At 36.8% G+C, this 17,480-nt stretch overlaps 1 protein-coding gene across 1 annotated transcript; it reads left to right on the plus strand.

Annotated features, from left to right (window-relative positions):
• Nucleotides 1-3,489: 3,489 nt before the first annotated feature.
• DBR1 (debranching RNA lariats 1) lies at nt 3,490-14,836 on the plus strand. Its single transcript, XM_082729382.1, has 8 exons — nt 3,490-3,833; nt 4,457-4,581; nt 6,548-6,628; nt 8,398-8,483; nt 10,161-10,385; nt 13,009-13,089; nt 13,336-13,481; nt 13,950-14,836. Exons 1-8 carry the CDS (start codon nt 3,637-3,639, stop codon nt 14,641-14,643), a joined length of 1,635 nt encoding a protein of 544 aa, XP_082585508.1. The 5' UTR covers nt 3,490-3,636; the 3' UTR covers nt 14,644-14,836.
• Nucleotides 14,837-17,480: the final 2,644 nt, after the last annotated feature.

Consider the following 17,480-nt stretch of genomic DNA (forward strand, 5'->3'; position numbering starts at 1 on the left):
ATACCGACATTTATATGAAATTTGTAAGCAAGCAACATAGGGGAAGAGAATTAAGAGTCCACTTATGATGAGCATTGAGTAATGTATGGAATTGTTGAATCACTATATTGTACACCAGAAACCAATATAACACTGTATGTTAACTATAGTGGAATTAGAAAAAAAAAATAAGCAAAGCCCATCTATGTTGATAGAGGTTAGAACAGTGCTTTTCTTTTGGGTGTAGGGCCTTGTGAGGAAGTAAAAGAGAGGCTTTCTGAATGCTGGAAATACTTTATTCTTGATATGGATGGGGTTTATATGAGTGATTACATATGTCAAAATGGGCTCTTAAGTTTTAATTTGTTGCTTTAAGTTTAATTTGTTACTTTAAGTCAGAAAACAATTAAAATATTTTACATGGAAGAAAATAGGATCCAGAAAATGACAATTCCTGTAGATTAAAAATCAAATGGGGCGCCTGGGTGGCTCAGTGTGTTAAGCCGCTGCCTTCGGCTCAGGTCATGATCCCAGGGTCCTGGGATTGAGTCCCGCATCCAGCTCTCTGCTCAGCGGGGAGCCTGCTTCCTCCTCTCTCTCTCTGCCTGCCTCTCTGCCTACTTGTAATCTCTCTCTGTCAAATAAATAAATAAAATCTTTTTAATAAATAAATAAATAAATAAAAATCAAATGAATCTATGGCCATGTAAACTTTGACAAAGCAGGAAAGAATATCCAATGGAAAAAAGACAGTCTCTTCAACAAATGGCGTTGGGAAAATTGGACAGCCACATGTAGAAGAATGAAACTGGATCACCTTCTTGACACCATACACAAAAATAAACTCAAAATGGATGAAAAACCCAAATATGAGACAGGAATCCATCAAAATCCTTAGAGGAGAACACAGACAGCAACCTCTCTGACCTCGAATGCAGCAAATTCTTACTAGACACATCTCCAAAGGCAAGGGAAACAAAAGCAAAAATGAACTATTGTGATTTCATCAAGATAAACAGCTTCTGCATAGTAAACAGCCAACAAAACCAAAAGACAGCCTACAGAATGGGAGAAGACATTTTCAAGTGTCTTTTCAGACAAAGGGCTTATATCCAAGACCTATAAAGAACTTAGGAAACTCAAAACCCAAAAAACAAGTAATTTGGTCAAGAAATGGGCAGAAGACAAGAACAGACATTTCTCCAAAGAAGACATCCAAATGGCCAACAGACACATGAAAAAAATGCTTAACATCATTCAACATCAGGAAAATACAAATCAAAACCACAATGAGATACCGCCTCACACCAGTCAGAATGGCCAAAATGAACGAGTTAGGAAACAACAAATGTTGGCAAGGGTGTGAAAAAAGGGGAATACTTTTACATTGCTGGTGGGGATGCAAGCGGGTATAGCCACTCTAGAGAATGGTACGAAGGTTCCTCAAAAAGGTGAAAATAGAGCTACCTTATGACCCAGCAATTGCACTACTAGGTATTTATTCAAAGGATACAAACATAGTGATCCTTTGGGAGATGCACCCCAAAATTTATAGCAGCAATGTGCACAATAGTCACACTATGGAAGAGCACAGATGTCCATCAGCAGATGAATGGATAAAGAAGATGTGAATATATATATACATGTGACTATATATATGTATACATGTACATGTATATGTATATATATGTATATATATGTGTACATATATATATATATAATGGAATATCAACCATAAAAATAAATGAAATCTTACCATTAAAATGATGTAGATGGAACTAGAGGGTATTATACTAAACAAAATAAATCAGAGAAAGACAGTTATATGGTTTCACTCTTATGCAGAATGTAAGAAACAAAACAGAGGATCGTGGGGAACGGAAGAAAAAATAAAATAAGATGAAATCAGAGAGGTAGACAAATCCTAAGAGACTCTTAATTATAGGAAACAAACTGAGGGTTGCTGGAGTGGTGGCGGGTGGGGAAATGGGTTAACTAGGTGATGGGCATTAAGGAGGGCACTTGATGTAATGAGCACTGGGTGTTATATGCAACTGATGAATCACTGAACTATATCTCTGAAACTAATAATACACTATATGTTAATTACTTGAATTTAAATAAAATTTTAAAAAATCAAATGGAAAAAGTTATATTTAGCAATGCTGTAAAAAGCATCTATTATATATGTGAAAATCCAAACCCAAAGGAGAACATATTAAAAAAAAGATTGGAAGTACTAGATTTCCATTTCTTTCTTTTCTCTTGATCAGTTTAAACATCATGAAAGATCTCTCTTGTAAATTTGAAAAAAATTGCCTGTAAGCCCCTGTGGGTACAATGTCTTTCAATGGATTTCTTCAACTTTTCCAGGATTTTCTTATTGTCATGGTTCTGTTAATATCTTCTCCTTACTTCAGAATTAATTGTGGTGTCATTGTCCCTACAATGTTATTTTACACATTTTTAAAAAAATGAGGGATGGTGGGGCGCCTGGGTGGCTCAGTGGGTTAGAGCCTCTGCCTTCGGCTCAGGTCATGATCCTGGGGTCCTGGGATGGAGCCCCAGGCCCTGCATCGGGCTCTCTGCTCTGCGGGGAGCCTGCTTCCCCTTCTCTCTCTCTATCAGATGAAAAAATAAAATCTTCAAAAAGAAAATGAGGATGGATTTGTTACTCCCTGTATTATATTGATTAGATTACTTTTCTTCATTAAATTGGCAAAAGGTGTTTCACTGTTTTCCTTGTTTCTATTTTGGCCACTCATTTTTCAATTGTTCGGTTCGTTTCCCTCCTGGATATTTTTCAGACATTCTTCTGCTTTCATTGAGTTTACAGTCTAGTTATGGAAACAGCTATTTGGTAGGAAGAAGAGTCCACAACCCCTTTAAAAAAACAAAACAAGACAAAAAATCCCCCCATAATTTTAGAAACTCATTGGATAATTCAGAAACCTTCAGTGAGTTTTTAAGTTGTAGTTAATAATTATTTTTAGTTTGACCTCTCTTCTTAAAAAAATCTTTCAATTTCTAATTCGCTTTCAGGCAGTTATCTTTGCCGCCAAGAGTTTCCTCCTAGGAAATTAGCCAATCCCGCGGTCTCACTTGTTTAGTTCGGCTTAATTTTATCAAACTAAACTACTGTTTCTGGACTTTAAAAAAACCCAAACTTTTCCGTTTTTGATCTTCTAAAACAGATTTTATTTATTTATTTATTTGTGAGAGAGCGAGAGAGCGAGGGTCAGCCAGAGGGAGAAGCCGACTGCCGGCTCAACGAGGAGTTCCACGGGGCAGTCAATCCCAGGACGCTGGGATTATGACCTCAGCAGAGAGCAGACGCTTAACCGACTCAGTCACCCAGACCTTTCCTGGTTTTGATTTTTATCATCCGTCATACTGCCAGAATTCGAAGACCCAGAAGATAGGCAAAGCCCCATTCCATTAGAAGGCTCTCTCAAACCCTGTAACTCTTGCCCTTGCCCATCCCTCTCTCGCGAGATTTGGAAACCGGAAGTGAATTCTATTTCGGGCGTGTTTTCGAGGGGTGGATTCAGTCAGTGTTGGCGGGAGTTGAACGGTCTGGCCGCTTCTTGCTGTCTGGCCTGTGCTGGCGCTGGTGTAGGGGCTTGCAGGCAGCCCTCCCAGCCTCCAGCCGTCAGAATGCGGGTGGCTGTGGCCGGCTGCTGCCACGGCGAGCTGGACAAGATCTATGAGACGCTGGCGCTGGCGGAAAGGCGCGGCCCTGGGCCGATAGATCTGCTGCTGTGCTGCGGCGACTTCCAGGCGGTGCGCAACGAGGCCGACTTGCGTTGCATGGCCGTCCCGCCCAAGTACCGCCACATGCAGACCTTCTACAGGTGAGCGAGGGGACTCGGGCCCCGGACCTGGCGGTGCGAGGTGTGACTATCCAGCAGGGAGTGGGAGAGAACCTGGACTGGGTTCCAATCCCCCTGCCCCCCGCCCCCGGCCTTGACTAGCTGTCTTGCTTAGTTACCTTCTTTGTTCACCCGGTGTCCAGGAATGGGTGCTTAGTAAATGTCACTTTTCTCACATCCTTTCACCTGTCCGTCTGTTTCGGAAGGGATCGAAGCCTAAGGGAGAAACCTGCAGGAAGGAGCTGACAGCTTAATTACCTTGTACTTGATAGGACTCTGGGACTGCTTTCTTTACTGATCCAGGAATTTTTATTGGACGCCTGCTCGTCCGTGTTCTAGAAGCTAAGGTTCGGAGCTGACAAGGTTCTTGCTTGACCTTATTGAATGCGCGCTGGCTTGGAACCCAAGGTGGCAGCTCCTGAATTCCTAAGGACTATAGGCAATTAGTTTAGAAAGAGCTTTTTAATTTTTTACAGTGGGCTCAGATTTTTCCTTTGGACCTAATTTTGCTTTTCTGCTATGCCCAATTTTATGGGCATCAGTTACTCCTTTCTCTATGCTTAATTTCTGCTATGCCAACTGACAACTTTACCCTTATGTTCTAGGTATTACTCTGGAGAGAAAAAGGCCCCAGTTCTCACAATCTTTATTGGGGGAAACCATGAAGCCTCAAATCATTTGCAAGAGTTACCCTATGGTGGCTGGGTGGCGCCAAACATTTATTATTTAGGTATGTGTTCATGGGTAATTTTTTGGTTTGTTTGGAATGGAAGAGCCTGTCAGGATTTGTATAATATTTGGGCAGTGTCTTGAGATGTATAGTGTTTTGGGAATGCCTCTTAATTTAAATAGTTAATTATGAAAATTTAATTAAAACAGTTAATTTAGGTAATCATGAAAATATGTCCATGCTTCATCTGGTGTTTAAGCAATTTTGATAATGTAATATAATGTAATAACTGCAGAGGCCTTTTACACTATATGTGCAGTCCCTTTATTTTTCTCTTTCTGTATTAAACTAGAAAAACTTAAACTTATTATAATGGAAATTGTTAAACATACACAAAAATAGAGAATAATATAATGGATCTTTGTACCTATTAACCAGCTTCAACAACTGTTACCATTCTGCCATCCTTATTTCAACCTCACTCCCCTCCAAACTTTTTTTTTTAAGAAGTTTTTTTTTTTTTTTTAAGATTTTATTTATTTATTTGACAGATCACAAGTAGGCAGAGAGGCAGGCAGAGCGAGAGGAGGAAGCAGGCTCCCTGCTGAGCAGAGAGCCTGATGCAGGGCTCGATCCCAGGACCCTGGGATCATGACCTGAGCTGAAGGCAGAGGCTTAACCCACTGAGCCACCCAGGTGCCCCTCCTCCAAACTTTTTTGTGGGAAGAAGTGACTGGAGTATTGCAAAACAAATCCCAGCCATCATATTATTTCGCCTGTGAATACTTCAGTACATATTTTTAGGAGATAAGTGTTTTCAAAAATACCACAGCTACAGTACCATTATTATACTTATCTAAAGTAGCAGTGATTCCCATTATCTGTTGCCTACTTCATGTTCAGATTTCTGTGATTATCACCAGGAGTTTGATTTTACAATTGACTTGTTCAAATAGAATCCAAAGCAGGTCCACACATTTCATTTGCTTGTCATGATTCTAAATCCTCTTAGGCTATAACGGTTCCTTTTTTCCCCCACCCCATGTTGTTGATTTGTTGAAGAAGATGAGAAATTTGTCTTACAGAATTTCCTGCTTTCTGGATTTAGCTGATTGGAATTTCCTATGTTGTTTAACACATTCATTTTATCCTTTGCAGAACTTGTAATCTGTGTTTAGATTCACAGCCTGATTAGATTCAGGTTCAATTTATATATTCAATTTATATTCAGGTTCAATTTGTATAGACCTGTTAGACTATACAGTCCTTTATTCTCTTTATTTAAATGTTTATAGCGGGGTGCTGGGGTAGCTTACTCAGTTGAGTGTCTGACTCTTGGTTTCAGCTCAGGTCATGGTTCAGCATTGTGAGATAGAGTCCCATGTTGGGCTCCTCGCTTATTGTGGAGTCTGCTTGATAGATTCTCTCTCTTCTCTCCTTCCCGCTCTGCTCCTCCCCTAGCTTGTGCTTTCTTTCTCTCAAATAAATAAATAAAATTTAAAAAAATATATAAATGCTTATAGCTCTAATGATGACATCATAACTTCAGAAATGTAATTTCTCTAGTTAATTACTGGTTGATCTTTTGACAGCTCAATATTATGAGGAGGTTTGAAGATGGTCAGTCAGAAATGAAGTATAGAACTGTAGGTTCTTTATAATCTGTTGACTTTCAGATTTATAACATACAAATCCATCATAGGACATTTTTCCTTTTTTCCTACCCAACCCACTGTAATATTCGATTAGGTACCAAATTATGTCTGTTTCTCCCTTAACACACCTAATCTCATGCATTCCTTACTTTCTGCTTAGTCTCTTGCCTGTCTGCTTCTAGGCCTCTCCTCCCTAGTCTGCCTTATATATTGTTGGCTTATCACTATGAAAAAGAGTAGCTTCATCATGACATTTAATTTTCAAATAATTTTAGGACTGCATAGAGTTCTAGGCCTTTATATTATTCATTTAGTTAGTAAAGAGATTGCTTCTGCTTATGGTAATTTTATTTAACTGTGTACTTTTTCAGGTTTGGCTGGTGTAGTAAAATACCGAGGCATAAGGATTGGTGGCATCTCTGGTATCTTTAAATCTCATGACTATCGAAAAGGTATTATTCTGAAAATTGTTTTTAAACTTTAGAACTTGGTATGCCTCAGAGTAACTTAAGCATAATATAGAGTTTGACTTTTTCATTGGATTTTTTTCTTTGAACTATTATTACTTTTTTTAATGAAATAGTTTATACATATGAAAATGTTGAGAACATTAGAACATACTATTTATGTATCCACTATCTAGTTTTATCAAGTCTTTGTATTTTGTGACTTTTAGTTAGGATTTTAAAGAAATAAAACAGTACGGATATAGTCAAAGCTCACTGTTTATCTGCCCTCAGTCCCATTCTCCTCTTATCCTTCCCTTTTCTCATCAGGCAGTCAATTCTTCTGAATTTGGTATTTGTCTTTGATTTGATTGTGTCATTAGGAGATGTGTAACGGCTTTATACAGTGTATGATATAGTATGTTTCAAACTTCATGTGAATGTATCATTTTGCATGTGTCTTCCTGCAGCTTGCTTCATTGTTCAATATGTTTTTGAAATCCAAGTTGATACATCTCACTCTATTCATTTTAATTTGTGAGTAGTATTCCATTGTAAATGTATACTACACTGTACTTATTCATTCCACTGTATCTGAAAAGATTATACCTTGGTTTTAAAGTTAAAAGAATAACTTTGCTTCACACTGACTTCAGAATTTTATGAGTTGGCAGCTAAAACTTGTATCCTCAATGTAACTATTAAATCATGAGTCTGTTCCCTGCTGTGCTGTTCCCCATGATTCTAAACTATTGGCATAAGAGTACAAAAATAGGCTATCTTCATGGCAAGTGTGGGTACAAACTGTCTTCCACTCTTTGGAGGATAGCTGGTAGTCTGTGGAAATTACAGAAATACTCTGACCCAGGTGTTCTATTTCCAGAAATGTAATTTACACATATATTCCACAAGTGCAAAGTGATGTGTACAAATTTTTTTAATTTCAGCCTTGTTTGTAATGGCAGAAGGTAGGAACTCATTAACTATATCGTGATAAAACAATACAATGTAGTGCTATGAAGCTTTTTTAAAAAAAAGTAGAGAAGCAGCTCTATGTCGGAGGTATACAAAGAGCTCTAATATACGTGAAAAAAAAAAAAACAAGGTACAGAACATGTATAAACTCTACTGCCATTTGCATTTAAAAAAAAGAAAGATAAAGAAGTTTGTGTATTATAACGTGCATAATAGATATTCTTGGAATAAAATACTAAAACCTGACTAACACTGGTTGCCTCTAGGTAGTGTTACTGGTGGCTGGGGGACAGGAATAGGAGGATCCCTGCCTCCCATTGTTTTAGCAGCTTTGTAGAGGTAAAATTTACATGTCTTTGGAAGTATACAATTCAGTGATTTTTTAGTAAACTTCTAGGTTGTGCAACCATCTAAATTATAACATATCTATCATTCCCAAAAGTTTTGTGGTTAATCCCTGCTCCTACCCCAGCCCTATGCATCAGTGGTCTACTCTCTGGAGGAATTCTTCTTATTCCATTCTGATGGTATCTTTTAAAATTTAAACTATGTGAATAAACAACATATTCCACATTAAATATAATTTAATTTAAAAATTCACAAGCCCCTCAATTATTTAGATTTATAGTTAGTGATCACTAGTAGAAAATACCAACATTTTAAGAGCAGTGTCTTTATAAAATTTTTAAGAACCAAAAGCATTAATGATAGACCTCAGTTTTGGAGAAGTGTATGTATATATTTGTATTTGCAGTATTTAAGGGAGTTGAATATAGCTTATTTCTCTTCTTTAATTTAAGGTCATTTTGAGTGCCCCCCTTATAATCCAGCTACAATAAGGAGTATATATCATGTGAGAAATATTGAAGTCTATAAATTAAAACAGGTATGTAAAAAGTACATTACAGCAGACTTGAAAAAAATGTTAAAGTAATTCTGTACCAAAGTGTATTTTGATCATTTTGGTATACGACTTCCAAGAAGAACTTAATTCAGTATTTCTAAAATTTGGATCTTGAGTGCTTTTAGGAGGTTCACAGATGAACGTGTTAAATTCTAATGTTATGAATTTATTTTAGGGAGTAATAATAAAATAGAACATTTAATCCATGACTTCAGATATTACTACTTAGAATAAGGCTAAAGAATATATATTGGCGTAAAGTGAAACTTTAAAGAAAATACTAAAGTATTTCAGATAATGGTATTAAATAGGAAATAAATAGTGGTAAAAAATGATAGAGAATATGGTAAAATTGTGAAGGAGGTATTGGAACACTGGCTTAACTGAGAGTAGGCAAAACCAGGTTTTTGTTTGAGAATGCATTAAATGCCTGACACTGGACTAAGCAGTTTCCACACAGGGTATTTCATATAATTGCCACACAAATCTGTGAACTGGTGTTACTCTGACTTTGTCATATTAAGGACGCAAAGCCAATGCTCAGATAGGTAAGTAGCCTGCCCTGGATTTCCCAAGGAGTTAAGGGATGGGGGCCTGGCTGATGCTCTCAGGCCCTCCCACCGTACCCGACAGTCTCAGCAGGAGCACGAGGATGCTTTGCAGGCATTTTTTTAATACTCTACTCATAACAGTTCTCTGCCTTGAATGCTTTTTCCGTTTTACTGATTTCAGCCCTACCAGTCTTTGAAGAACCTCCTTAGATACCAGTGTTCTAGTTTTTTTTTTTTTTTTTTTTCATAGTCTCCATGCCTAGAGTGGGGCCCAAGAATGGTTGAGAGGCTTGAACTCACAACCTTGAGATCAAGACCTCAGCTGAGATTAAGGGACAGATGCTTAACCATGTGAGCCACCCAGGTATCCCAACAGTGTTCTAGTTTAAAACCATCAGCTTATTCTGAAATTTCATTGCACTTACTGCCTGAATTAGTTATTCCGTGATTAGTCATATCTGTCATCTTGTATCAACTTGAACACTTAAGTTATTTTAATTTAGTTTTCCAGGTATTTTTTGCAGATTACTTGAAGGTGCTAGGGATCAGTAAAGTATAGAGTGTATTTTGTGGCCTTCCCGTGAAGACACCAGCCACCTTAAATACCTCTACTGTAATTTATGTAGTAATCAGAGTTTTTTAGGTATATGCTATATGAGTCCATTAGGGGGGAAAAAAAGGGAAAATACCTTTGGGTTTTACTATACTCTTTACATTAGATATCTCATGAAATCTGGTGTCTGTGTATCTTAAAACAGTTTCTTCACTAGAAAGGAAAAGAATGACGGTTATTATATATTTTAGAGGCCCCATATGAAAGACCATATCTGGCTGACAGTCTGATCAAAGTGTGTCTGCATGGCCCTGCCTTGCCATGGAAGACAGAGGTGATTTGTGAGGAGAGAGAAAGTGGTTTCTCCTGGCTTAGATGAGTGAGTTTAGTATTTCTTAGTGTTTCTGTGACCTTCTTAAATAAAGTTTCCTTGAAATGAATTACACAGAAATCTAAAGCTCGAAGTGGGCAAACGGTTGTGCGGTAGTGGAGAAACAGTCAGGGTTTGCTTTTGATCTGTGTTTTAAAAAGTTTTCTTTCTTTTTTCTGTTAAAGCTGAAGCAGCCTATGGACATATTCTTATCTCATGATTGGCCAAGAAAGATCTATCATTATGGAAATAAGCAGCAGCTTCTGAAGACTAAATCTTTTTTCCGACAAGAAGTGGAAAATAACACATTGGGAAGTCCTGCTGCCTCAGAGCTCTTAGAGCACTTCAAGCCTACATACTGGTTTTCTGCGCACCTTCATGTGAAGTTTGCAGCCTTAATGCAGCATCAGGTAGAAACCAAAAATATTATTCTTTCATTTAACAAACACTTATCAAATATGTATTAAATAACAATTATCAAAAATAGTTGTAAATTGAGAGAAAGATATCAAATATAACTTTGCTTTTGCAAGTAACTCCATATCCTTGGGAGGAAGAGACATGCAGGTGATTATAAGATAGTGTATTAAATCAGTGATGAAAAGTGCCAGGAGACTGTGGGAGTACCTCTGCCATACTGTGTTCAGATGGGGATGTGGACAGGAGATGAAGAGATGAAGGTTTTCCAAAGGAATTGACTGTCCCAGAAAGCAGTTGAATCTAGGTAACACCATTGAGGTAGAGTGATCAGTGTGTACAGAGACTAGTGGCCTGAATGCCTGGCACTGGCATGTGCTGGGGGACTGCAGCAGTCCCTTTGATTGAGGCAGAGGGAGAGATGAGGCTGGAATGAGAACATAGCTACCTTCGACGTCATGCTGTGGAGTTTAAGTTTTAACCAGAAGGTAATGGGGAAAGTTGGGGAGTGATGAAACCAGATTTTCGTTTCAGAAAGGTTAGTTTCATAGCAGTTTTGTGTATGGATTGTAGGAAGGAAAATGGGAGGCATATTTAAATAAAAGATGAGATTCTAAACTGTGGCGAAGAGGGAACACAAAGAACACAGGTTCCAGAGAGATTTTGGAAGCGCAGTCATCAGGATTTGGTGACAGAGAGGAACTCCCAGAGTTTTCTTTGGGAAACTGCTTGAATGATAGAGTGCTTGATGGAAGATAGAGAATAAATTTATACTTACAATTAGGCTTTTATGGAATGTGTGGTTCTCTCTTTCCCCGCCCGTTCTCACCAAAATCTGACTTTCCCTATAAAGTATTCCATAGGGAAAACAAGGTATTCCTGGGGTAACAAGTATTCCTGGGGTAACAAGGTTAGAGATTTCTTCTCAGGGGCTTCTATAATTTCTGAGAATCTCGAATGTGTTAATGGGCACTGGAATGTGGTGTGCAGTGCTTCCTGAACTTGACCCAACACTTTTCTGTGGTGAGGGTGCACTTTAATGATGTTACTCAAATACAGTTTGGAAAGTTATGTTTGAAAACATTCCTGTGGGCCCTTGCTGTTATGGGCTTATCCTTACTCCCCAGTTTCACTGAGATGAAGAGTCAAGGTTACTCCTTTTCTTTTCCTTTGGGCCACTGCCAAAGTGATTATCCTCTTTTAATATCCAAGTCATCCATTTATACCCATCACCTTTTCTACATCTCTGTTACTGTCTTCTATCTCCTAGGGCTCATGATACTCCTGAATTTTTACTGAAGCATCAGATTTGGTACTTTCCTCCCCATCCATCTTCTGTTGTCAACCTCAGGGACTTCAGTTTCTGAATGAATATGTTTGATCCCTTTTTCTTAGCTCCTCAACCTCCTCTGACTTTGCCAGTGTTCTATTTCAGCCCCTTGTCCAACACCAGAAATCACCTTTCCTCAGAGCTGCCTTGCTGCTACCATCTGTCTGTAATCTGTGTACCTTGCACTTCTCTTAGTCCGTCACCACCAGTGAACTGAAACCTGGCCTACACCAGGATGGCACAGAACCTGCTTCCTTGTCTGCTTTTCTCCATATGCCTTACTGTTCTTCCTGAGCCACTTTTTTACTGCATCCAATAAAATCTTCATGTTTGTGACCCACCACCTCTTGCCCATGTTTCTTTCTGCCAGTTCATTAAAAAAAAAAAAAAAAAAAAAAAGTTTCATTGGCATATAATTTACATAATATAAAATTCATCTATTTAAATGTACCATTCAGTGAGTGAGTTATAGTATATTTCCAGAGTTCTAGATGTTTCCAGAGCAAACATCATATAGCCCAGTTTTAGAACATTTCCAGCACCCCAAAAGATCTTTTGTGTCTATTTCCTGTGAGTCTTGTTCCCACCCGCAGTCCTGGGCACTCACTAATCTGCTTTTTGTCTCTCTGAATTTATCTTTTCTGAACATTTATATAAGTGGGACCAAAATCTATAGTCTTTGGCTTGTGGTTTCTTTCCTTTGTTTGTTGTTTTTGAGGTTCCTTCAGGTAGCAGGTTTAGTATTTCTTTCATTTTTATTGTTGAGCAATATTTCATTCTGTGAATGTATCATATCCACTTTCAGTATTTATCTAAGAGAGCTTTGCCCGACCCAAGGTTATAAAGATTTTTCCCTATAATTTCTTCTAAAATTTGTTTAGAAGAAATTATACAATTTCTTTCAATCTGCCAGATTACTTTTAAGCTCTTCTGTTATCATTAACCTTTGTATTATGTGCTTTGATTTAACTGTATCATTATCTGATTCTCTTTTTTAAATTTACTTTTTAATTATTATTATAATTAAAAAAATCCAGTATCATTATCTTCAGCATTTGTGTCTACCTTTGACTTTTGTAAGGAAGTTGAAGCCCAGAGAGTTTAAGTACCTTGCCGGTCATTATACAAGTGGTTATAGAACTGACTTATTTTGGAATGGTGACAGTTGTTGCTTTGACACATGACTTAGGGGTATGTTTAATAAAGATTGCTTCCATCCTGTTCTGTGTATGAATTACCTTTGATGTTTTAACATTTTTTTCTTAAATCATGCTTCACATTTCTAGGCCAAGGATCAAGGACAGGCAGCCAAAGCAACCAAATTTTTAGCCTTGGACAAATGCTTACCACATAGAGACTTTCTTCAGGTAAAAAGAAAATGAAATAACTTTGCAATATAGTTTTGTTCTTCCAATGACTAGAAACATAATAATTTTCCTTTTAGAATTTATTTATGCTCTATAATTTATATATTCTGAGAATTTTGGGGGGAATACTTAAGTTATGTTAGTGTTTGTAAGCTATTAAATTCCGTTTACATTTTGTTATATTGAAATTCTTTGAATATTAAAAATAGAAATGTATTTCTTAAAATTACTGATTTCTTTTTATAGGTGATAGAAATAGAACATGACCCCAGTGCTCCTGAGTACTTAGAGTATGATATTGAATGGCTCACTGTTCTCAGGGCTACTGATGATCTTATTAATGTGACTGAGCGTCTATGGAATATGCCTGAGAATAATGGCCTGCATACAAGGTAAGTCTGACCTTCTTTAGGGTTTGCTGTCTCTGTTGCATGCCCAACTTTTGTCCCATCCACCTCTTTCTTATTTTTTTAAATCAAGGGAATTATTGTTAAATGAATGTCAGAGTAATTCAGGGTTTCCTGACTGGTATGGAAAACTATAAATTTTCCTTCTAAGGGATATAAAAATGGATGATGGAATACCAACCCAAATAAGTGTATAAATGAATAAGCATGCATAGAACTGTAATATGGCGGAGATTTGGTTCACATTAAAGTGATTTATATTTGTTTTAGAGGGTGAATTAAGAATAGTTTTTTCTAAGAATTTTTTTTTTATTTCAAAATGGTCCTTTAGAAAATTAGCTATAATTTTATTAGATGGAATTTTTATATATGGTTTATATGAAGTCCATATTTAGATTTCATCTTTTGTTGTCTGAGGCTAATGTAAAAAGCTATTGTTCTGGACTTTTGTAGGTGGGATTATAGTGCAACAGAAGAAGCTATGAACAAAGTATTGGAAATACTAAATCATGACCTCAAAGTTCCATGTAACTTCAGCATAACAGCTGCTTGTTATGATCCTAGCAGGCCACAAACACAAATGCAGTTGGTTCATAGGATCAATCCTCAAACTACTGAATTTTGTGCCCAACTTGGCATCACTGACATGAATGTCAGGCTTCAGAAGGCCAAGGAGGAACATCACTTATGTGGTGAATATGAACAGCAAGATGATGTGGAGAGTAATGACTCTGGAGAAGATCGTAGTGAATATAACACAGATACATCTGCCCTGTCCTCTATTAATCCAGATGAAATAATGTTAGATGAAGAAGAGGAAGATGAAGATAGTATTGTAAGTACGCATAGTGACATGAATACACCATCTGTAGAACCTTCTTCTGATCAAGCTTCTGACTTCTCTGCCAGCTTCTCTGATGTCAGGATCTTGCCAGGTTCCATGGTTGTATCTTCTGATGATACGTTGGGTTCCCCAGATGGCAGAGAGGGGAAACTTGGTGAGGCTCCAGAGTCAGGGGATGGAAACGACTTAACTGAGTTGCCATTGAAGAGGCTGAGTGATGAACATGAACCTGAACAAAGAAAGAAAATTAAGAGGAGGAATCAAGCCATCTATGCTGCAGTGGATGATGATGATGCAGCATAAGACAATTGAGTTGCCTCTGTATTATATGTAGATATGTGATTTTTGAGACTATATTTTTAGAGCTGGATTTTTGACTCAAGATTTAACTTTGTAATAATGAAGTTACTTAAGAGAATTTTAGTTAGGTATTGACTTTGTCTTTAGTCCTTTGTATATTTCAGATGAAAATATTAAAATTTCATATATTTACTTGATCGAGTACCTTTTTTTGGAAGATGGATATTATTCACTTTCATTTTTTTCAGGAAGCACTTACTGAATACCTACTTTGTACCAGGCACTCTTCTGTAGGATGGCTCTATAAAGATGAGTAAGACAGGGATTATTACCTTCAAGGAGTTACTACCACTATGAATATTTTGGTGTATAAAATAAGGCATATTTAATATTTTGTTTTGGGAAATCATTGTTACGTGTGTGATTTTGTATGCTTTCTTTTTATTTGTTATAAATATTTTCCTGGTCTGCTCTTAATGTCTGTCAAATATAATTGAAATTGAAGATGGTAAATAAGGTTTCAGGAAATAAATTCTTCTAAATACTAAACATTGGTAAACAAAATTTTACACTTAATTGCTGAGATTCATACAGCCTTGTAGACTTTAGTATATTTTAGCTTTAGCTTTAATTTTAAGGTAGTTATAGTAAGTGTTTCAGGTCATTTGGGTACAGTTCAGCTTAGTCTTAATTACTAGTGGGGACTGAGTTGCATAAATGCTGCCCCTTTGTTGTTATGGATTACTAGTAGTAGACTATTTTTAAAGATCTACATGGAAAAACTATACTTCTATCCTGGTTCTGGTTAAAATGCCTGGGTGACCCTCAGAGATGGTTGCCCTATACTTGGGTCAGTAGCCATGAATTCAGATTGTTCTAGGATGTCATCATCCCATAGTAGTCCACATCCAGGGGCCAATCTAGGAGAATGATTTAGTAGTTGACGTCTATTTTGTCAGCATCTGGCTTGAAGAAGGTTGGGCACTTTATCCTTATTGCCATCTATTTTGTTTACTTTCTTTTTTGAGTGAATTTACTTCACTAATTTAAATTTTCATTATTTACATGAAGTATTTAAAAACTATGGATTTCCCCTATTCCTGATTTAATAGACTCTATTAATAGCTTTAATAGAACCCCATAGTTGTGACACAGAGGTCTCTCCCCCAAAATTCTTTAATAAAGATAAATAAAAGCAGAAAGTAATTAGATGTAAAATAAATAACAGAGTTTTTTTTTTTAAAAAAAGACAATCCTTTAGCTTGCTCAATCAAGAAAGAAAGCACAAATGCCAAAAATAAATAAATAAATAAATAAAAGGGAGAAATAGCCAGTAAAACAGTGTATTCAAACAAACATAATCATGTGATAAATGATTAGTAGGAAAATAGAATTCACTGAAATTCATCCTACTGGAGGTAGAAAGTGGCAAAAATTTCCACAGAAGGAATAGAGAAAGTTATCAAAAAATTAACGCCCACAAAAAAGGGCTCGGCCTAAGTGGATTCAAGAGGAAAGTACCAAATAATCACTAATGTCAGGTAAACTTACAAGATGTAGAAAAATGAAGGAAAGTTTAGTTTTCTTTTTATGAAGCAAGTAAAATGTTGGTATCTAAATCTGAGTCAAGATTGCACCAAAAACCCACAGACCAATCTCACATATGAAAATTGCTGCAAAAGTCCTAAATAAAATACTAGTAAACAGAATCTATAGCACATAAGGTGATTTAGCATGACTGATACAAAGATGGTTCAATAATTAGGAAATGTGTTCATATAACTCACATAGTAGTAGATCTAAGAACAAACATGGTTATCTCCATGGATGATGAAAAGGCCTTTGGGCAAAATTCAAGACCCATTTCTGATTTTTTAAAAAGTAAAATCCAAGGGTACCTGGGTGGGCTCATTTGGTTTCTGCTCAGATCATGATCTCACGGGTCTTGAGATGGAGCCCTGCATTGTTGGGCTCTGTGTTCAGTGTGGAGTCGGCTTGAAGATTTCCCCGCTCCCTTTAAAAATACATAAATCTTTGGGAGAAAAGATCTAGCATCTTGTTTAATGGGGAAACACTTTTGGCATTCTCATCAGAGGAAAGCAGAAGGTCAAGGAACAAGACAGGATATCTGCTACCTCCATTATACTTTAACATTGTATTTGTGTAAAGAACAAAGCAATTAGACAAAAGAAAACAGTGAGGGAAATCAAGATTGCAAAGGAAGAGGCAAGTAAATATAGATGAACTGAATGTTTAGGTGGAAAACACAAGAAAATAAAAATTAAAACTAATACAGCACAGTAGTAATACAGTAATGTAATAAGATAAAAATCAACATACGAAGCAATAGCTTTCACATATACAAGTACCAATAACTAGTGTGATACAAACAATATCAAAAGGAAATACCTAACAAGAAATGTGCAAAGCCTGTAATGAGGGAAACCTTAAAATATACCCCAAAATGCAGAAGTAGACTTGAATTAGTGGAAATATCTCTTATTCTTGGATAGGTAAACATTTTAAGGATGCCAGTTCTCCCAAAGTTAATATGTAAATTTAACAGGACCTCAATTAAAATATCAATACATGGTTTTGGTTTTTGTTCATTTTCCTGGAGCTAGGCATGTTGCCCTACTGCCCAAAAGAGCAGTAGATTATACTGCCTATATCACCTATTGAAACATATTGTAAAACCTCTATAATTAAAACAACATAGTATTGGTTCATGAATGACAGACCAATGGAACAGAAAGACAAGAAATAGGCACAAACATATGGAAGATTTTAGTGTATGATTTAAGTGGCATCTCTAATCACTGAGGGAAAAGATGATATTT

The sequence above is a fragment of the Mustela nivalis genome, assembly GCF_964662115.1.
Source record: "Mustela nivalis genome assembly, chromosome: 1".
NCBI lineage: Eukaryota > Metazoa > Chordata > Mammalia > Carnivora > Mustelidae > Mustela > Mustela nivalis.

What these genes read in the sequence shown, in the direction of transcription:
- DBR1 (XM_082729382.1), top strand. Translation starts at nt 3,637, where the DNA reads ATGCGGGTGGCTGTGGCCGGCTGCTGCCACGGCGAGCTGGACAAGATC. An exon ending in ATCTCATGACTATCGAAAAG is followed by an intron (nt 6,629 to 8,397) that starts GTATTATTCTGA and finishes CTTTAATTTAAG; the next exon opens with GTCATTTTGAGTGCCCCCCT. An exon ending in CAGCCTTAATGCAGCATCAG is followed by an intron (nt 10,386 to 13,008) that starts GTAGAAACCAAA and finishes TCACATTTCTAG; the next exon opens with GCCAAGGATCAAGGACAGGC.